This window comes from Rhopalosiphum padi, chromosome 4, assembly GCF_020882245.1.
Source record: "Rhopalosiphum padi isolate XX-2018 chromosome 4, ASM2088224v1, whole genome shotgun sequence".
Classification (NCBI taxonomy): Eukaryota; Metazoa; Arthropoda; class Insecta; order Hemiptera; family Aphididae; genus Rhopalosiphum; species Rhopalosiphum padi.
Genome location: NC_083600.1, coordinates 18486676 through 18510817, shown reverse-complemented (window position 1 = coordinate 18510817; position 24142 = coordinate 18486676). Strand labels below are relative to the sequence as shown.

At 25.0% G+C, this 24142-nt stretch overlaps 1 protein-coding gene across 4 annotated transcripts in view; it reads right to left on the bottom strand.

The window, feature by feature from the left end:
- LOC132930216 (pyrokinin-1 receptor-like) overlaps positions 1–24142 on the bottom strand; it is a 56177-nt gene that overhangs the window by 15481 nt on the left and 16554 nt on the right. For 2 of the 4 annotated variants that reach the window (XM_060995961.1, XM_060995958.1), the window contains exons 2-4: positions 15118–15382; positions 6315–6645; positions 1777–1993 (exon numbers count right to left, since the gene is read on the bottom strand). In XM_060995961.1, the coding sequence (XP_060851944.1) occupies positions 1777–1993; positions 6315–6628 (531 nt within the window). In that variant the 5' untranslated portion in view covers positions 6629–6645; positions 15118–15382. Of the gene's footprint in view, positions 1–1776; positions 1994–6314; positions 6646–9678; positions 9884–15117; positions 15383–24142 lie in introns of all 4 variants that reach the window. The other 2 variants (XM_060995959.1, XM_060995960.1) reach the window with 2 other exon arrangements.

The following is a 24142-nucleotide window of genomic DNA, read 5'->3' as shown; positions in this document are numbered from 1 at the left end:
ATACTAAAGTAAATACTGTCATCCTTAACTAGAGAAGGGTATTTTTAAAATAACAAAAATAATTAAAAATGTCGACTAATCTACTAAAGAATGTATTTTGACTAGATAATGATTTTCGTATTTTAATCAAAATCCTATCAAAAAAATGAAAAGTATTTGGTCTAAGAAGAAAAATAAAGTGAAACAGAAAAATTAATCTTGGGAAAAATTATACACTTACTTATTAAGTAAGTACATTATTTAAATGTTATAATGCCAAATCACAAAAAAAAAAGTATACGACACTACATTTCATAATAATATCCATCTACTAAAAATTAAAATGGTACTAAATATCGATAGTGAATTTAATTTAACTCAGAGTTTCTAAGTTCTAATAATGTTTACCACAACGATAATTAATCAAAATCATGCCATTATATCCCGTTGTTAACATCTACTCATCAACCACCTTTCACATACGGTATAACCGCTGTTATACTTTTATTGCGCATTCGGCGACAATGGCATATTGCTTACTTTAAAAGCATTATTAGAAATACGATTTTGTTATTAATTTAAAAAATACATTTTGAGTGTGCTTACAAAAAAAAATTAACTTAGGTAGTACATAACTAAAAAAAAAAAATTAAGTAATTATTAGTATTTATTCCTTAGTAAAAGGAATTCATCATTCATTTTACATTCAATTTACTGATTAGTAAGCAGTGATTACATTATCTACGATGTATACATTTCGAACTAAATTTAGCTATTTATTACGATATTTATGAAAATATCAAACGAGTATTAATAAGTAAACGAGTAATGTAATGGTTTTGTAAAATGTTTTTAAATATACAATATGGTATGTTGTGCAACACACCATATTTTAATTTTTTATAAACAAGACCATATTATATAGGACGTCTGTAAATTGCACTCAAAGTGAACATGTGTTGTAATAAAGCTAGTGTATCGAATTTCGATTGGCATTTTTAGATTTTTAAAGTGGGTAGTTATTGGAATTTACGCTCATGTCCCATACAATCTAAGGGATTTTTAATTCTTCCGTTATCGATTTTAAACATCACTGTAGTAAATTTATTGCGGTGTAAGAGTCAAACGTTTATTTGAGATGCAAATTTAAATTTACATTAAAATTGTATTAATACTATGGATGAACCTCAAACCCTTTAATCTAGAAAGGACATTATTGAATCTATCCACTTTTTAGACCATCGCGATCATGTTTTAAGTCCTATTAATATTGGTTCATTAGTTTAGTAGGATATAGCTTTAATAAATTGACGTTCGAGTACAAAATAGAAGAGTTCCATCAAAATAATATTTTTATGCTCTTAAATTAAAAAACTTTTATTTCTTATTACATTTTTCATTTTAGCTAAATCAAAAATAAGTTTTGAAGGATAGTGACAGTCGCGTGGTATCTTCTCAATGCTCTAGTTAATGCTAAATTATTGTTACTATAAAAATGATATTACATCAAAAAATGTCTGAACATAATTTTCGATACAGAAATATATATTACCTCAAAATATATCAAGTAAAATCTTTTAGACAGAAATGTATATCTGAAATATATTAAGCGCAATTTACAATTTTTTTCTTTCGTTGTTAATTGTTATACTTACTACTTATAATTTACATTTGTCTATTATATTTCATGATGATAATAACAACTGATATATATTGTCGTTTTTTGTGCTCCCGTTCTTATCAATTGGTATTAAGTGTTAATTTTTGATATCATATTAAGTAATATCTAAGACTAACCTGAGGTATAGCAAACAACACAGCAACCAGCCATATAATGATGATAAGTTTTACGGCTCTGGAAAGTTTTGACATGCTTTGCGCCATGAATGGGTGGCAAATAGCTACATATCGCTCTGCCGTGAACGCTGTTATTGTAAGTACGGTAGCATTAGCAGACATTTCGGAAAACAGACCTCTGAGTTGACAAAATATTTCACCAAATACGTACGGATACCTGTAAATTATTACCATCATATTTATTGTATACGAATTATTGCTTATTGGTCACTATTCAACCGTGTAGCTGACATTTGAATATTATATTGATTCATTAAATCATTATACTTGGAGCAGAACATTTTTGTTTCGGTTTACCAGACGATAGTTAAATATTTTTTTGAAAAGGTTGATTATCCTTCTATTCGTATTGGGGCGTGTAACAGTTGCCCTCAACCAAATGTACCAATTGCAATCACATATTATTGGTAATCGGTAAAAATACCCGGTAAAAAATACCCGTGGAAAAAATATCCCAAAGAATTGGTTAATATAGCTAGTGTTCTCTTATGATCGGGTAGTTAATAATTATACACGAATTGTCTCTCAGAAATAGATGATTATTTAAATTTATATTTATATTTAAATAAAATTACATAATTTATTGCATGACAATGATTAAACAAATTAGCCATATTATTTTTCATATTTAAAATATGAATGTATAATTTTTTTAAATTTATTATGATATTAGTAATTATTAACACGTAAGTTATTTTATAAGAGTGGCCAAATTATTATTATATTATTATGACAAATATTATTTTATAATAATATAATACTGTATTTAATTTTTTTACATTGACTTAATACATTATCTATCAAATATGAATGTATTATTTTTTTTAATGTATTTATAAATATGTATATAATTATTATTATTTATTTGAATGTGTATTTTTCTTACAGGTAGGTACTAATACCACGGGTTTTCTCTTTCGGCTATTATTTCCTCAGGTATTTTTTCTTTCGGTTATTATTTCCTCGGGTATTTTTTACCGGTGTTGTACGATTGAGAACGTTTTACCTTTTTAGCAACACGATTGAGAACGATGTCTGCAGATCAAAGAAACAATATTTTGTACCTTAAAATCAAACGATTGAGAACGATTTTTCTAGCAACGTTGCCATTTATCTTAACTTTTAGTTATCTAAACTTTTAGGCAATAATCAACTCCATTGAAAATAATATTACAAAAACCATGGTCAGCAAAGATTATAATCGAATTGTTTCAACAATTAATTTATATAAAGAGTTTGAACAAAATAAGGACATATTAAGGTATTTAAAATTAACCGGAAATAAGAACTTGGGAAAAAAAATTTAAATTGTGTATATACTGGCAAATAAATATTGATTTTTTAAATTTTTAATCTTAAGCTGACAAATATGTTGTATTTAAATATAGATTCCAGGTAAGTTTATTTTGTGACCAAAATATAGTGATTGATATCTTATATTTATTGTATATTGTATTTTTATTATTTTTATTTTTAATTAATGTGGCAACGTTGCATAAAAGTTACCAGGTAAGAACGTTCTCAATCGTGCTATTAAAAAAGGTACGGCCGATAAGGACCGTTCTCAATCGTGTTCTACCCATTTTTTACCGGGTATTTCTTCCTTGGGTAATTTTTCCTAGATTCCATATTATTATATACATGATTATAATACCAATAAAATAAAATAGGGGAGGTAATTATGTAAATAATAATAATATTTAAAATAAAAGGATAAATACAATAATAATTATAAGCGGCATACAATGTAATTTGTCAAAAAGGTAAAATGGTATATATAAAATGATAAAACAAAAAAATTCATATTTGCAATTACATATATAAAGATACCAAGATAATATTATATCTTATGAAGGTATTATAATTTGTAATATATAATAAAATGAAAATAATAAAAAAATAGTATACAATTATAGGTAAAATTTATAAATATAATAGGTAATAGGTATGAATAGGTATAATAAAAGTATAAATACAATAATTACAATTATAATAATACTTAGACTTGTTTAAAATTACGTGTTCTGGTAAAATACTTTATTTGTACCAGGTGAGCTATTATTATCAAAACAATTTTTATTATTTTTATATACTATGATTATTATTTACATTTTTATCTACTCTATTTTACGGATCGGTATTATTATCACGTATATAATAATATGTGAGGGCAACTGGTACATTGGTTTGAGGGCGACTGGTACATCGATTGAGGGCAACTGGTACATTTTTAAAATGCTAAAAACAGTCGTTGAAGGCAACTGAACAACACCCTCGTAATGTTTGCCTGAAGAAATGAATAACAATAATGATGTTATAACTGTAAGTCAACCGTTTATATAGTATATTATGGCAAAGATTAAACTGTATACCTATTTATTATAATATTATTATACGTATCCTTATTCTTCAGATCTCGATTATATTTTGTCAACGTCCACAATAATTTATCGAGGGGAGGGAAATTGGGTAATACATTTTTATTTAATAAACACTTTGATTTCTCCCTCACAAAAAATATATAATTTCAAATAAACAATGTAAAAATAAAATAATATAGGTAATCTTATTCTAAACAAAAATCTCGAATTGAACCCGTGGGGAAAATCTGTAATTACTATAGTTAAACAATGATACAATTGAAGAGAACTGCAAGTATTTGCCTTTCCACCGTAAATAAAATCGTCTTAAGTCATTGCATAGTACGTTTATAGATACAATAAATAATATTAATATGATATTATATACATACAGTATACACACACCACACACACACACATATATATATATTTATATATATACACACACGCGTACACTACACATTTATATATAAATAATATATATTGTATCCTTTAATCAATACCACGGTCGGGATTTCCGGGTCCATGTGTAGTGTAACAGTACCTACTTAATTTTAGTGTTTCAATATGTAATCTATCCTAATCGTTTCATCTGAAATACAATTATTAATAAGGAATATGATATTTTTATTGGAAGTTAGCTTGAAATTGAACTATAGATATATATCGCATATAATAAAGCATACGCAATTAAGTATATTAGTTTTCGATGAATCGTATGAAAATATGGTATACACCACTGCAGACATATAATATATTAACGATTAACTAAATGACATTGTAGTAAACAATTTGTTATCAAAGAGATATCCAGAATATATAATATACAGTAGGTATATAATTAATAGGTATACCGCGTATAGCATGCATAGTGTTGTTTTCATATACATTTTGTAAGCCTACACTTAATTGATGACAAATTTGAGGATTTTATACATTACATAGTCTATTATAAATAGACAGATATATCCATCTACATATATAAATGTGAAAATAGAAATCTTTGTCACGCATATTCTCTGAAACTAATCATACGATTATCTTGATTTTTTTTTTTTTTGACCAAAGAGTACATAGCGATGCAAGTTTTAAGACTATTTTTTTTTCATCTGTGTTACTAATTATTAATAATTTCAGTGAATATTCGATGTAGTATAACAAAACAAAGCTTTTTCAATGTTTTTGGTTCACACTATTAATACTTTATGAGTTATTAGTTTTTGGTTCAAATATTTTATACAGTGTCCTTAACTTCGTTTGCTAGTCCGCATTTAATAATTATACAAACAATGATATACTCTAATATTTACGTATCAAAACTTGCAGGACGAAGTGTTACCTATTGAGTTTATCTTCGTCCATTTAAAACTCCAGCAAGTACATTACCAATGTACAATTTGGTTGTTGTACAGACTAAGCTAAGCAACTAGTATCCCCCGTCTAACCGGGAGACTACAGGTGTCCGATTCCCCGCCGACAAGTCGATTTAACGCGGACTTTCAGTTTGATAATGTTGGGCTCGTAGAATTAAGTCTGGTTGAAGGGTGGTGTAAATGGTGTAATGTTAACGTGATTAATACATATTAGTTAGGTCTTAGAGTTGTGGTAAAATGCACGATAAATTGCATACGTCTGCGTGACAAAATAGTAAGACGAAGAAAAAATGTTAATTCGTTCGAAGATATGTATTATAGTCATAATGTAGATGCGTTGGATCCTGTGGTATCGGTTCGACAATACGACGCAGAGAGCGAGGACTTTGCCGACTCGATCCCAGTCTTACTATGCACTGTGCAGGGAATGGTTAGTGTCGACCGAGTCGAGCTATTTTTGTCCCGCATAGTGGTGATCGGTAAAATTAATGATGATAGATGGGCTACTATCGCAGGCCACGTCAAACATAGTTTGAACATGTCACTGTACAATATTGTGTAATAATAATTATTGCGCAATGACATTTAAAATAACGCAGGTACTTAATTTAGTGTCTCGTTGATATAATATATTGACGAAAATGTAATAAAATCATTAAATTCGTTAGATTTACTAATTTTATCTCAATGACTCAATAGTACCTATATTTTATTTATTTCTAAACTTAATGTCGTTTTTACTTACCTGGACCAAATGGACCACATTTCCTGCGGTAACCCGGATACCAGTAGTATGAGATCGGACATGGCCAAACTAAACAAATAGTAATTGGTGGCTGTGTGCATGTATTTGTGTTTGGCGATCACCATGCAAGTGATCGAGTTTCCTATGACGCCTGTCACGAATATTACTGAATACATAATGGTCATCGGCATGACTATGTATAGAGGATCCCGTTTAGGCATTATGTAGTCGTGGTCCCATGTATTTTCCGCTGTCAAATTCAACTGGCTACCTTTGCCACCACCGTCGTCGTATAGATCATTTTGCAGTGACATTGCCGCTGTGTGTTATACTGAAAAAATAAATAAAACGAACCACCAACGTCAGTATTATAACACGTTATTGATCAAATGGTAAAAGATATATTATACATTTTTTTGGTCATCACTGCGACACTGCAGGATTTTGTAATCATCATGTCGTACAATTATGGGAATTATATACTTTTTAAAAAACATTGGGAAATCACAAAATCAGTGACCGGCTTTGGGTGTAAAACACGTTGAAGTATTGTTGTATAGGTATTGGAAACAAAACAAGCTTAAAAGTAAAAATTGTGAAATAAGTTACGGTTAAGTTTTAATATGTGTCTAGTAAAAAACTAATAAGAAATTAAAATGTACATTATTGGCTAGTGCATGATGAAACTATTGAAACTTAGTCATAAAGCAAAACAAAATTGTATTTTTATAGTTATTTGCTATTAAATCAAATGTTGCAAAATTGTGATGTAACTTAAAATGTTACAACACTGTTAATGTTAAATAATGCAATTAACACGCTGCTAAGTATTTAATAAACACAGATATGGGAAATATTTTTTAGAGGCGGTTTTAAATTGTATCTCTTCTAAACTATAAAAAATACATTGTTCAGTAGGAATTACCTACTTAAGTTTTAATTTTTAATGAAATATCATAAATGTTTACAATACAGTGCGAAGACATAGCTATTCAAAAGGTATACTGCTTCATAAGTCATAATTATTAATAGTAGGTATTATATTATTTATATTTAAGAACATATTGTTTTAATATGAAATATATATTTCTATACGGTTATTAGAGTAGGTACATTTATATAATGTATTTTTAGTTTTTACGTTAATCAGTCGTTAGATGTAATTTTTTTAAATATAATTTGTACACACAAAAACGTTCTGAGATTAGGTAATAAGTACACGACTGTGAAATAAATAGATGATAACAGCTTACAAAAAAAATATTTTTAAGAAGAAGTTATGTAAAAATAAATTGTTTAATTTCATTTCTAAATATTATATAGATATAACATCATAATATTGAGCTAAATCTATCATTTACCTTCCAATATGGAATAACAATTCAATCAAATATAATTATAACTACTACGTCTAAAATGTTATACTTAAAATGATAATGCCTAAAATAAAATTTATTATTCTTACTATATTCTAAATTCAGAATGAAATGTATAATTGGCATATAAAGAAATTTAACTTCAGATCACTGGTTATTAATTAAATTATAAAAATTTTTATAGACTACTTATTTCTTTTGTTAATACTTAATTTTTTTTTCTTAATTTAATTTACGTTTGATATTGAAAATATTTGATAATTTGTTGAATAAAATTGCATCGTATATTTTCTATTTAAGGGCATTGACTCGACAACTTACGTCTAAGGTCACTAATAATAACTATGTAAACTTGTCACTTGATCAATGGTAATTGACTATTGTCCGTTGAGAAACCCTAAAAAATAATATTAGACAATATACTGTAAACACAATTACATTTAATGAATATACTGAAAGGGTATTTTTTTAAATGATGTCATATAAACTATACAGTGGATTAATATTAAAATGTGAGTTATATAAAGTTGTAATATTTGTTTTTAAATATTGACTATTGTAGAAATTTGCAATATTTCTTTTATCGAGTAATATAAAGTAAATTCATATTTTTCATTCTTCTTTAAAACACAGCTGATAAACAACCAAATTAAAAAATGCAATTTTATGAAAAATATAACGTTATATAGTATTAATATAAAAATATGGGTATGTATATGCACTAGGTACCTATATCGCTATTCGTTCTATATTAAAACCTTTTCAATTTTCGTGTATTTAAATAATATTATTAGGCGTACTATTGGATTATATTTTGTGAATAGCAATAAAACGGGGAAGTCGCTCTGCTATATAGTAGGTGTCGCGTCATTCAATATAGGTTCAAATTAGGTTCAATTGTGATGGATGTGTACAATTTGAATTCAATAATAAATCATTGTATACGATTAAAAACAATTCTGAGTGGAGACGGTCAGCCTATATTACTGAGTATATTTTATTAAATTATATTTATATTGCTATTATAATATTTTATTTTACTATTAGTTATACGATAAAGTTTAATATATTTTTTCCCAAAACATTGCATTTATTATAATAGAATATATTTAAATCATATTACTCATAATTAATTATTGTTGGTAGATTTTGAGTCAATACTGATTTGCCATAATGTAAATAGTTTCGTAGAATAAATAGGAAATAGTTTAAAATTAATCTAAATATTTGTATATTGTATAGATCAATATAATAATATATGTAAAAGTCCCCATGATTATATTTGAATTATAACAACATAACTAAAATGTTATAATTAGTTTAGAATGTTTAAATATATCAAATTTCATTAAAATTTGAATTTTTAATGTTTGTTAAAAGAAAATTATACTTATGTATTATAGATATTATATTATTTAAATAATTATGTTTCTATAAGAACTATTTCTATAAGCCTTAGTTATACCTAACAATTGAAAATTTTATACATTTTTAACTACAAAATAATTTACAAATTTTAACAGATTAGACGAATTTCAATTTCAAGTTAACATAGTAGTTTACTGAGATTTTTAAATTGTATAGTTAAAATAATAAACTAATGTCGAGTTGTATAAAAATTAAATTAATTATATGGTTCACTAAATTTGAATGGGCCACTAAATTATGTTTATACATAATTTTGATTCATTAAATGATTAGTGATTGTTTTTGCGACTTAGCATAAGAATACTTGCTTATAGTAATAATAATTTTAATTAAGTGGATGTTTAGATTTTAAATATTCGTTTGACTTTTAAACGGAGTTTTTAAGAAATTAAAAATGAACGTGGATAATATTATTATGAGTTACTTTTTTTTTTTGAGAATATGTTTTTAATAGTTGTTGACGTATAATGATGTCGGATATAAAATTTTAATTAGCAAATATACTTTAATTTACTTAAAACTTAACGCTATATACTTATTATATGATTTTATCTACTTACAGCAACTCAAATTTATTTCAGTTACGATGAATTATTTCCTTTTTGTCTCTACCGTAGTGTATTTAACCATCTTCCCTATTTTATCCATTGAACTTTGAAATAGATTTCCCCATTCCTACACAAACGATTTCTATCATATCAAATATCCTCGCATCAGTTGTAATTCGTTTAGTCTGTTGTCCGGTCATTTTCCATTAAATTTTAACTGTTTAAACAATTTATATAACATACAATATTTTATAACAAACTTTAATAAAATATTATGAAAGATTCATCAAATATTATTATAAATGAGTAAAATTATAGTGTTCTGTCAATAACCTTTTTTCCATATTAATATTTTTAACTTAAGTTTTGGAAAATACTTTTAATATTGTATAATAGACCCACAACTATTTTAATTAATATTATTTTAGTTTCTGAACAACGCAAAATGTATTGATTACATAATGTTTTGTGTATGTTTTATAATTTTGTGTATTTATATGTAATAAATGTATACAAAGTATAAGTAATCAAAAATATGCTTTGATTTTAAACTTTAAGAGTGGTTTCTGATTTTTAATATTTTGTTGTAATTAAAAAAAAAAAAATGAATAATGGTACCTAGACATAAGAAATTTTAACACCATTTTTATTTGATTCATTTATAAAACTTTTAAAATATTTGAAATTTTAAAATGCTATGTTTTCGACAAAAATTAACCAAACCTGCTGTTTTATAAATAGTAAAATAAATAATTTTAATAGCATCATCATAAAATTTAACATGAAACATACTTGGTGTTATTATTATTGGCTCATAGACCGTCTGCTAAAAATCATTTTTCGTATACGATGATATATCACTGAATTCAAATTTAATACTTACATCACAGTGACCAACTCAATACCCCCAGGGGGGTACAGGCGTACAGCAGAGCAGTATATTCACTTGCTCACCTTTTTTTTTTAAATAAAATACTGGAACTAAAATTATTGTTTTTATGTTTCTTCTTTCAGTCCCCATGTACATTACAATATACATACATTTTTAATATTTGTATAATTGATAATTATATAATGATACGCCCGTTATTTTGGTATCTGTGAAATTGTTATCATGACGTGTAGAATCGGAATAAAATATAATATTTTATATAAGTGTGACCAATATTACGAAATTAATCTTTTAAAGGGAAAAAATATTATAAAAATGAAAAAAAAATCGGGACTGAAAGGGTTAAAAGTTTGAGATGACTAGTAAATCATAAGAGCTAATTTATGGCAATGTATTAAGCTAGTAAAAGTTATTATTAATTTTCATTAAGTATTCAAATATGTATGGAAGTTTTGAGATTAAGACAGGGAACGGGAAGAAAAGTAGGTAGGTATACATATTATTACGTTTATGTATTTGTCATTTATAGGTAGGCGTACACTAGACGACAAACTCAGTGCGTAGGTAAGACATCTAATATAAATAATATAATATCTCATCCTTTACCACAGCAATGATATTCGTATATAATATTATAAGTAAACCAATAGTCTTAGATATATAAACTTTTAGTGACTCAGAGTACTCTATAATGTATCACTGCAGAGTTAATATGATTATTATTATTTGTAGATCTCGTACCGATACAAATAACCCTTTCATGTATGTAGTAAATCAGTTAATTACTAAAGTTTAAAATAAAAGATAAAATTAAAAAAAGGTAGGTAAGTGAGTTCCACTCTGCTGTACATTGAGTGTCGGGTGGGTGAATATTTTAGACTGCATCCAAATTGTACCTATGCCACTTCATATTAGGTGGATCTATCCAAATTCGATGACGTATACCCACAGTTTAAATCATTCCATTCCAAACTGAATAGCATGTGTTACTCTTAAGTCCTAGTATATTTCAATTAGTCGATGTCTTGAAGCAAGTACAATGTGGTATGTATATAAAAATGCGTAGTTCAAATTTAAATAATTAACGATGAGAAATCGTTTACAATATTTATATATTTTATTTTAATGTAACAAAAGCCCGTTCCTTCAGTGAAAAAATTAGTTAAATTATTTTATTTAGTAAAATTAATGCAGGGCATGCAATTAGGATTTACCGCTATTTTAGGTGTATTAAATTTTAATTCAATCATTCAATGATATATATCATTGTATATGAAAAACGATTCTAAGCGGAAACGGTTTATCAGCCTATATCAACTATATTACCAAGTGATATGTATATTATTTATATAGTCATTTAGGTACTTTTACTTTTAATATTATAGTAGGATAAACTAATTAAAAATGAAAATAAAAATAAAATTGATTTAAAAAATAGTGTATTTATTATATTATTAGTATTAAGTCATAAAAATAAAAATTGGGTTCTAATTGGATATCCTCCCTCCTCAAGTGTATTATATTGTGTATGTATTTATTGTATTTCTAATTTGCTTATTATGCCTTGTAACATAAATTGTAAATATTATTTTAATAATAATAAAAAAAAAATATTATAATAATATATATTTATACCATATTACAATTACATCAACTTAAATAACTTAAAATTGAATAACACTTTTTTGTAAACACCGTATAACAGTTAAAAAAACTAAAAACAGATTCATAGTATCTATAAATAGATAATATTTTTAAATTTATCAAAAATATTATTGCGTATAGTAAAATTCATAATAATATAAAATACATACAAGTTTATTATAACCCCCGACCCCCACAAATAAAATTTTTAAATTATTAAAAATAATTGACATATAATTATTTATTGTTCAAATGAGTGATTTCGTTCAAATTGAAATTTAATATTTCTATAAAAAATAATCAATTTCATACATTTTTTAGATTATATGGTTTCAGTATGAACAACTTATGAAAAATATTGTGTTAAATTTTTCAAAATTTAAATTCAAAAATAAAAGAGTTATCCATTTTACTGTAAATAGAAAAAAATAATATTAACTTTTATGTATATTTCAAGTTTCTATAGATATTCGTTTTTGTTTTACATAAAAAAATCAATTTTATCAAAAATTGAATTTGCGTAAAATTGTTATTATAAATATTATTAAATTATTATTATACATTTTTATTTTAATAAAGTTTTTCCTTTATTTTTTGTTTATTATTATGATAATATCAATACATTTATCGCTTTGCAAAGAATCTAAAATAAATCCTAAATAGTGGTTGAGTTGGACTATTTATCGAGAAAGTTTTAATCAGATTTCTTTGCGAGCAGTCATCTAATGTGTTTTTACATGCTTAAAATGCAGCTGAAGACTAAAACTACACTAACACTACACTACCACAGTCTTTATAATCCATGTTATTTATTAACTACCTTTATTTATTTATTTTTTAAATTTAACCAACAGCAGAGGAAGCTCTTTTTGCACAATACTACTCCTATTTGTTAACTACCTATCTATAACGGCTGCGGAAGTCAGTTTCCAATTTTACAAAAACTATAAGGCAACTTAGAGGACACAATGTCATTAAATGTCCTAATAAATCAACTGTACAAATTTCTCATTACATGTTTTCCTTTAAAAAATACGAATCTATAAAATGAATAATCTCCAACCGCTGAACTGTGACAGCACTAACCACTAACCCGGAAAAGGCGTAGGTAGAATAGAATTCCAATAACAATATGTTCATTTTATTTAAACCATTGTTATGTTAGTATATTTGTCGAATAAACTTTGTACAGTGCCATCAGAAACATTCTATATTATTGAATCTGATAGAATAAGATTATTCTTATGCGGATTACTGACACTTTTTACATTTATAAAGAATTCATGTATCTATTTATATACTGTATATTTAATCAATAACATGGCCCCAGCTGTAAAAAAATAATTTTAATATTTTAAGTTCACCAAGCCAATACATATTGTTTTGTTATTAAAAAATAGTAAATAAACATTATGTTATACTTTGTAGAAATTATTTATCTATACATCTAATGAACATTATTGAATTGAAAAATAAATGTCTCAAGACATTTGGGTTTTCATTTAATTATATTTTAATGTTTTGCATACTTAATCGAGTCTTAATTTGTATTTATGGCATTGTATTTCTCCTCCTAGAATTTTTTTCTTTCCAACTAAGACACCTGGTACAGATTAACATTTATAGTAGGTATAATTATTGCGATGATTCACAAATAAAACCAATCAATATTCATAGTAAAATAATTTAATTTTAGAAATTTGCGTAATATAGGTATACGTATATCTAATATATTTAAACATATCTACTGTTTATACTACAGATGTCTATATTATACTATAATATTATAATATAGAGATCTGTGGTCTATACAAACACCGACCTTGATTATGATTTATGTTTAATTGGTTTTAATCTATTGTAAGCTTATATTAAATAGGTAAAGATTTATAAATGACTCGTCTAGGTATACGTTAAACATTTTAAGTACCAAATCACTTGATTTAAATTTAGAAATGTATTTATCACAGAAATGATTTGTTTGATAACTATTTATTTGAATATTTATTAAACATACTACACGTATTTACATAGTATGTAGTAGTTAGTGAAATCATTCAATTGCTGATAGTTGTTATTAAAACGATTTAATTAATCGTAAATCGTAATAAATTGTTCACCCTTAAAATCGCCGTTAAATGTTCTAGTAGTATATGCAGTATAGCTACTTATTAATTTTATAAGTGACAAGCCTAGTGCATATTTATAGAGTATTTTGCTCGATTTTTCTTGCATGCATTATTTTATGTGCTCATCTATGAAAAAATAAAATAATTTTACGAATCTGAACCGTCGCTATTATTGTCATTACTGGCACTTTTATAAACACTCATGTAACTATTATGTAAGTTATTGAATGACATGTCTTATAAGTTACCTGACATGTTGGACATAAACTGTATGATATAGGTACCTATTTTAATATTGTTTAAAAGAAAAATTAGCCTTAAACAAATTTAAAATGTATAAGCACAGTTAAGTGTAATTAGTACTTCTATTGGTAATGTCAATAGTTTTAAATTTTTTTGTATTAATTTTCATTATATTTTAATATATATTGATAAATAAATTAATCAAATTATGATAATATTACATACATTATAGACTTGAGTTATTTACTATATATTATAATATTTTATTCTGCACTTAAGTATATTTTGTGTCTTTGTGAAGTCTAATTACACATTAATGTTTATAATTTATAGTATATATATATATTAGTATATTACCTCTAATATGTTAACTTATGCAATTAAAATTTTTTTGTAATAATTGTAAAGATAAATTAAACTAAAATTAAAAATATGGTTAGTTTTTGTTAATTATTAGTTTTTTTCTATATTGAGGAATAATAAATTATTAGAAAATTTGTTTTTTTTTAAATTATAATAAATTAATAAATTATTTTAATTTACCTTGTATATGTTTGCTTTATTTGGTTAATTCATGGTTATTTATTATTAACCAAACTTTTATAACTATTTTAAATAGTTTATGGTAAGTGATCAGAAATTTATCTTCTTAATTATTTTACTTCTTAAACGTTAACTGATATAGTTATAAATGTATTCGTTTAACTCATTTGTAATCATTTTTGCCGTATTTCTCAATAATGTAAATTATTTATGTACTTCTCGACTTTTTTTCTGTTTTCGTGTCGAAGATTCTTGAAAACTGATCCTAAAAACCAAATAAAGTAGTTATAGTAAATTTTTAATTTAAATCTGGTTTTTAAAACATAATATTAATACAAATAATAACAGCTTTTTTTTTAGTTTTTTTTTTAAAGCATTAATTTAAAGTAGATAACCTTTAAACTTGTTAAATCAAAACTTACTAAAAATCTATAAATCAATTTTTTAATGTCTCCATGTTGTTTTTACACAATAATAATAACAAAACAACAATTACAAAATAATAATAATACATAAATATGTCTAATAAAATTTGGGCTTAATTGTTATCATTATAATAGTACCACATCTTATCTATTACCTATTAATATAAATTATTAAAATTTTTATAATTATATCAGTCGAAAATTCGTAATAAAATATCTTAACATCGGTATTACTTCTAAGTTTTTTCTAAATTTATGAATTATTTGTACATAATTATCGTTATCTTTGTTGTTACAAACATCAAAACAATTTTATATAAATCACATTAATTTTAGATATCAATGTCAGGAAATATTTAAAATATTAATAAATAATAAATAAATAAAAATAAATATTGATATAGAAATAATAATTATATATCAATCAATATATAATAAAACTGAATTATTTAGAAATTATCTATCTGTTGAGTTTCCATAATATTACTTTAATTTAAAGTCACATCTATTAAAAACAAAAAACATGTTTGTTTTGTTAACAACATTCTAAGAATGGAATTGAAAGTTAATTTAATTCGTAAATAGAATAATTTATCTATTATTATTTATTACTATTGCAACATTTTTATTACTCTTTTTTATATAATTATCATAACTTGTATTCATTTTTACCTTATAAAATAAGTTATTATGAAATTGTTATTAAGTGTCTAAAAAAAATTTAGATTAATTTTTAATTTCTACTCTGGTTGTATTTTGCATTACAATTAAAATGCATTATTCTTATGTATATATACAATTATGTTAATTAAATGTTTGTATTATTAAACATTTAAACAACTATTACTTTCAAAAATATATCATTAGTACAATATAATACTAGGTATGCATTGTTTTTTTTTATATAATTGTATACATTTCTTAATATATTTATATAAAATCCCAAGGCAATTAATTTTTTTGTTATTTTAATTTAATTTATATTATGGTGATTATCTATACAGGGTGAAATATTATTCAAGTATAGTTTTATAAATTTGTCTTATTACAAATTCACCTAATGGTATTCCCCAGTGATAAAATACCCACAGACACCATTACTATATACCACAATATAAGTTTGACTAACTACCTACTTATAAGTTGTATGAATGCATTAGATGTATTAACATATAATTATTTATTTATATGTACATACTTAGATACTAAAATGAATATCTTATTAAACGAATAAATATATTATGTATTTAGTTGTTTATTTAAATTTTACAGTTTTTACAAATTTTACAAATTTTGCAGTTTACATTTTTTTATCGATATATTTAAAAATCATAAATAGTTTTATAGTTTGCTTTTCTATTTTGGTAGGCGTTAAATGTTTTTGAAACGGAGAAATTGAGGTTTCTCGTAAACAATATCGACGAGTACCTATATTATATAATTATGGTAATATAATATAGTATTAAATATAGTATTGCACACCACTACACCAGTTATGATGTTATTGTTTAAATTAAATATATATTATATGTTTGTATAAATTATATTTTATGTATATTAATTTTTTCACAATAATCGGTATAATAGTTTTCCGAATGTTCATTTATAATATTAACTTGTTTATGTACACAATAACTTGAAAAATTTATAAAGTATTAAAAGATGTTTCATAGGTATTTGGTTGATTTTTTGGAAATAAGTATTAACCAATACAATTAGGACGTGTTTAACTTTAAAAAATGTAAAAGTGTAGTTACAAGTGAAATTATGTGATAATTTTTTCATCGTTCAACTTCACTTAATGTGGGTTGATCTTGTCCTTAAACCAAATCAAGTAGGTAGTTGATTACTACAAATTATGTAATTGCAAATAATTTTAATTTTTTGAGTTTTTAATACGAAAGTGATTCGTTTTCAAGGAACTTACAATAATATGATTGTATTTTATTTTAGTATTTGTTATCATAATATTATTTTTTAATGTAATGTATAATTCAAATAGTTATTAATATTTTTATTATAATATATTATACTTTTAATAAATTTAATTGTATTGTGTCTATATGTACTATTTTACCTAATTAACTTACATTTTAAAACATCAATAATCGTCGGTTAAAAAACTCGTTTTTTTACAAATCCGTGCAGTAAAGCAACCTAATATGTTTAACATATTATTGTATACTTAAAGCAATTTACAAAATATATTTAAAACAATTAGATACTAACGATAAATATTTTGAACATCTGTTAAATATTATAGTAGTAAATAATGTTAGTATACATCATATTAAGTATTAAAGTATCAATATTCTTTACATAAAAAACTACAATAATTCAATTATAAGAAACGTAAAAATATAAAGTATAATTATATTATGCAAACAATTTATCCTAATTAGTAACTTTAATATTTAAATCCCTGTAAATAAATTTTGATTTATTTATTTTTGATTCAGATTTAAATAAAATACGATTAGTTTTGTGTTCAACTTTTAGGTCATAGACATATTCCCACAATTTTTCGATTGGTTTTCTTTACGTTAAGGGGGAATATTGAAAAATCAATAAATGACATCTTTTACGTAGCAATATTAGATCAGATTTCCAATAGATATAAAATAAGGTCACATAAAACTTACAAAGCACTTTGGTTTAATATTAGAAATAATAATCGCAGATTATACAAATTAAAAAAGTATATAATTGCGAAAAACTATTATTATTATCTAAATATATTTATTATAGAGATGCCTCTAAAACGTAATCTTAATTTTTGCTTCTTAGTGATATTTTATTCATTGTTTCTCCCGTACTTTTAAATTTCAACTGTTGACAATAAAAATTATTATATGCATACCATGTAATAGAAAAACTAAACCTAAATAAACACATTTTACTATAGTTAAGGAACACATAATCAATGTATTCTGCAGTCACAGAGTTTGGACTCAACGATTTAGTCGTTTGACGTTATACGACTCGTCGTCGCATAATAATGAGTTAAGTAAAAAAAAAAATTTTCAACAAGATAACTTTTTTTGTCACGTAAAATATAACGTGAATACACCGATAAATATATAAATATAAAAATGCCAACCAGGAGTATCTATATACATTTCTAACCCCAAATATCTTTATATAATACGTAATAAGGTATATTTGGTGATTTTTTTAGCACGCTTGATACATTTTTGATGTTTAAATTCTGAATTTATTCAAGTTTTGAACTTAAGCTTTTTTAAGTAAGCTTTAAAGTTTAGAGATCATTTTTAAGTATTTGAAGACTTGCCGATCACTCAACTATTATATCAAGGTTTTATTAGGATTTTACAAGTCTCTATAAACTCGACATTACGCGCAACAACAATAAATTTAAATCGGTAAATCACGATTAGAGTCATAGGTATAAAAATAGTATTATAATATCTAATAATGTATATATTTCATTTGTGAATAATGTACAGCGTAGGTCACTACTGATGTGTTATATCACGACACACATTGTCCTCGGGAAACACGTCTGACGCAGACCGGAAGTGATGAGGCTCGCAAAGATGTACGTATAAAATTCTATAGACTCGTTTAACGCGCTCGAAAACGGCTATGAAAACAATTTGGTTAGGAATCGAGCGTTGGACCCGGAGAGAAACAGTTGATGGTCTCCAAGGTTAGGTCTCCTCTAGTATCAGTCGACGAAAAATATTGTGGTTACTTGTTCGCATGTAACGTAAACTACGTAGATCGGTTCATCTGAGGAACAAATTCGTTGACCGCTGTTCGCGTCGTAAAATGTACCCGTAACTTTTACCGCAGTCCAAAGTATTTATATGTATATCATACGCGTGTAACCGCTTTCGTTTTCGCGTCGTCAGCCAGTTAGTCTGAAGGATGACCTCGAGTTCGATCCTAAATTTCATAAACGGCATGAGTTGAGTCCCGAGGTATTTTATCAAGTCGGGTCCAGCATTACTCTGCATACACCACGTAGAGTTGACTAAAAAGTCTCTAAAAATGTTGTTTTTATTTCGTAAAAGCGACGGTCTGATGTAAAAATTATTAAAATATAAAAAATATTATTCAATTAGCAATCTTTTTTTTCTGTTACCTTTATTTTGATGTTCAAAATTATAAAACTATCTTAATTTTAGCTTAAAAAGGGCGATAACTGTTCTGCTACATCGTTATCAAGATATTACATGAAGATGAAATATTACCGAGGACACAATTCAAGTATTATCGAATAACACTGTGGATCCAACTCATGCTTAAGTCTAAGCACTCTAAGCGATAAAATCGTTTTTGCGCATTCCCGCGAGTGCGTAATATTATATAATAATGGTATCTATCTGACGCTTCGCCACAGTTGATATGGTTTGCAAGGTGTAACTCACGCAATGGGTTTCTATTGAAATTGTGGTGACAATTAAATTTCATTCCGAAACTAATTATTTAATGGTCGTGCAGCTTTTTTTAAATTAAAGAGGACATCACAGAGAATGACATAGACATAAATGTAGTCCGATAAAATTAATAAATAATTAGTTATTACTTATTATTAATTAAAATAAACGTAAAAATTGTATATCTAAATATAATATATTATTACGGCGGCCGGCGGGTTTCCAGCTACCTGTAACCTGACCTTTTTTCTTTTGTGTGTGTTTTATCGGCGAGTAGATATGAATAATTGTTCCAAGAAGTAAAATACTTTCCGTACCATGTTATTTCAACAATTTTGTTATCATAGGTTTATATATTAGGTACTAATATTGTTATATATTATACTAGCGTGTCTGTTTAGTTAGCATTTATCACTCGAAGAGACAAGTTCGTTGGTACATAATGTCAGCGGCGGCCCAAGGCACGGGTGAACTGGGCAGTCGGCGGAGGCGCCTCCAGAATAGGGGCGTCGGAAGCACATGTGTATGTGCTCAAAAAATTGTAAAAACTTATGAAGTTTTCGTAAAAAAATAATAACGGTGTGTAATAATTACATTTCTTTATAATAATAAATTGTTATATATTTAAGCTTTATTTTTAAGGGCGCCATAATATCTTGGGCTGGCATTGTATGATGTTTCGCTTATACTAAAATGTTAGTATGGAATTAGTTATTTAATTAATCTATACTAATATATAGAATATTAGCGTTTGTTTGTATGTTCGGGATAAACTCCGAAACTGTTTATTCAATTGTCGTGCAGTTTTTTTTGAATTAAAGAAGACATCACAGAGAATAACATAGGCATAAATTTAGTCCGATAAAGTTAATAAATAATTGGTTATTATTAATTTAAATCTTGGGTGAAGCCGAGATGGATATGCACTATGCTATATATTATACAACAGTGTTAATAAATATGTTATTACAGAATGAAATAATTTAGATTATGTTTATTTCAATTAAGAACGTACTGTAAGTAACTATTTTACTAAACATTAGATTTTAGAATTTAATTAAAATTATGAAAAATTTAGTACCTACCTACTATAAATTTTTAATAAGCTCTGAACGGGTATTCTTAAAGTTAAATAGATAAATAGTCTATTATTTAAAATGTAATCAAATAGAAATTCAAATCAAATTGAATTTTTCAATGATATCAGATGATAAGTAAATATAACTGTAAACAATGATTCAAAATCCCATTAGAATGAATCAACAGGGAATAATTTTAAAAATGCAATGTTTTATTAATTGTATAAAGTATATTATATAATTGGTTTAATATAAAGCTGCACAATTATAGTATATCACGTAATAATTCAAATGTTATAAAAATAAATAACCAAAACTATTTATTTGCATCATTTTTAGATGTGATAAAAATCACTTAGACCATACTAATATAACTAAAAAAATAAAAATAACTTCAAAGTAAGTTTTTTGGTGTGAGATTAAATAAGACGTAGGTACTATTTCTATAGTTATTTTTAAACCGGTTCAATGACCTTGGCACATAAATTACATCAATATGACTATTAACAGTTTTATTCGGTCAATTAACGAGTTTTGATTTTAAGCCAATAATTTGATATTGATCCATCTGTTGGAATCAAAGTTTTTTTCTTTTTACTACCCAATATTCACAAAATAAATATCGTCTCTTGAGGTCAAAACTAGCGAAAATAAATCGCGAATACTCTCACCTTGAAAAACATGTTATAATCTACTTAGCACTTTGGCTACTGATTGGTCGAGCTTTCATCGCTTACATAATTTAACACTATTTAAAATTAAAATTTTTAATAATTTATATTTGTAATTAAGTCATTAAATTAAAGGACAAATAAAATATCGGGTATCAATTGATAAATCATAAATTATTTTTGAACCTTCAGGTACATTATTTTATTTTACAAACAATCCAATAACTCCAATAATTCAAATATGACGTTAAAATAAATCTAAGAAAATTATATTGGCTGCTGCTAAAGATCATTAAATTAATTAATATATTGAACTTTTGTACAAAATACTTTTATTTTATTTTGAATTTTAACAATTTGTGAATTAAATGTAATTTTCTGTTTTTCATAAAGAAATAAGTACCTATCAATATTTCTTAACGCATCATTTAAATCTAGATTAATCACATTTAAAGCTTTATTTTTTGTGAATTCTTGGATGTTTATTATTATTTTACTTCGACTACATAGTTATTTATTGTTCATTTTGATTGTTCTGTGGTATAGTCATATATACGTGATACGCCTATATAATAACTATTATAATGGATTTTATTATTATTACTTATTATCATTTATAAACCATGAATATTCAAGTTTTCTTCTGAATGAGTATAATGTGCATTTATTAAACAGCTATCTTTGAAAATGATTTTGATTTCTTTGTACATTTTATCGACAAAGAAAACAGATTATACTTCTTATATTCAATATATTCTACATATATATAAGCAACTTTTATGCATATAGATGAAAAAATAAATTGTATTGTACATTTATATTATATTATATATATATATATCTTTAAAAAATTAGGTGTTAAGAGTGGATGAGCCATAATAAGCATATATTTTTGTAAAAATTAAATAATTCAACTACTCGTAAAATGCCTACTTATAAACTATAAAGTAATTAAAATCTCTTTTTTTATTAGTGTGTTAAGATTCTTATAGAAGTCATTAAACAAAAATTTAAAAACGAAATTCCTCCCAAAATGTAAAATATTTAAATATACGTAGTATACTAGTATAGTATTGTTTTAGAATCATCGAAAAACGTTAATGTCATATATAACTATATAAGTGTACGATAAGTAAATCTAGTAAGTCTACAGTATTTATCATCATATTGGAAAATAAACTCAAATTAACTGAAAACTGCAGATTAATACTTTTATTGTATCCCTGATGCACATATAAATTGTTAAAACCAACTTATTTAATATAAATTATAGACATATAGAACTTATTTCCTAAGAGTAACAGTAAATGAACGTCTCTCGAGTATTGGTATTATTTTTTGCGTCAATAAGCCATAAATGGTTGTTTGCTGCGCTAATATAAATTTTTCTAGAAACTAAAACTTGTCTACGTGCTTGGTTGATTGTATATTGAACTTATACGATTAATATTTTTTTGATTTACATAAATATTTTAAATTTTGATAAAATTGAAAATTTCAAACTTTTATAAAAAAAATTGTTACTATATTATTTATACTTTTGATAATTTTTAATTGCTCCTAGAATAACTAATTAGAAATCTAGTATTACATTTTTAAACCAAGTAAAAAATTTGACTTAGAAAAGAAAAATGTTATTTTAATCAATGTAAATCAAAAAAATATTAAAAACTTAAAATGCTTATCAATTCCTCAAAAATAACACAAAAATATTTATAAATTAAATGTTAAATTATTGTGCCTATACGCAAAACCGGCTCCAAGTGGAGAAGACGAGTAGGTCGCTCTATATTTTTAAAAATAGTTCCACTAATTTTGTCAATAAAAACGTTAATTACAGGTAAATCATTACCGACGTTCTGTAATATGGTGTGGATATATTTAGGATATAAATTACTTAAAATTATTATATGCTATGTTATTCAAAACAATTTACCAGTGTCTTACAACTGATTTACTTAAATTTCCTACAAATTCAAATAATAAAAAAAATAATCTATAAATAAGTATAATAATAGTAACCTAAAATAGTAATAGTATATTAATATTTTAACAAACAAAATTACATTATTACTCATGAGTCATGGCTAGGGATTAAAATGCAAATTTGATTTTTTTCTGAATGTCCAAAAACATAGCTTTCCAAGTACAATGTTCATCTAATACATCAAGGAATTAAAAATGTAACTTTTATTTTGCATATTTTAAAACATTTTTAGTGCATTTTTTATGTTTTTAAATCATATATTGTATATGTATAGGAATTGATAAAATTATATTTAAATTAAGTAGTACATGATTATTCATTGCTATTATGAAACACAAGGTAAAAATATAACGAATGTAACTAACTAAATTGTATAGTTATTTTTTGAAATAATTTTCAGAGTAAAAAGAAGATAGGAGGATAACTAGAAGATGTTGAAAACGATACGAATATCTAATAC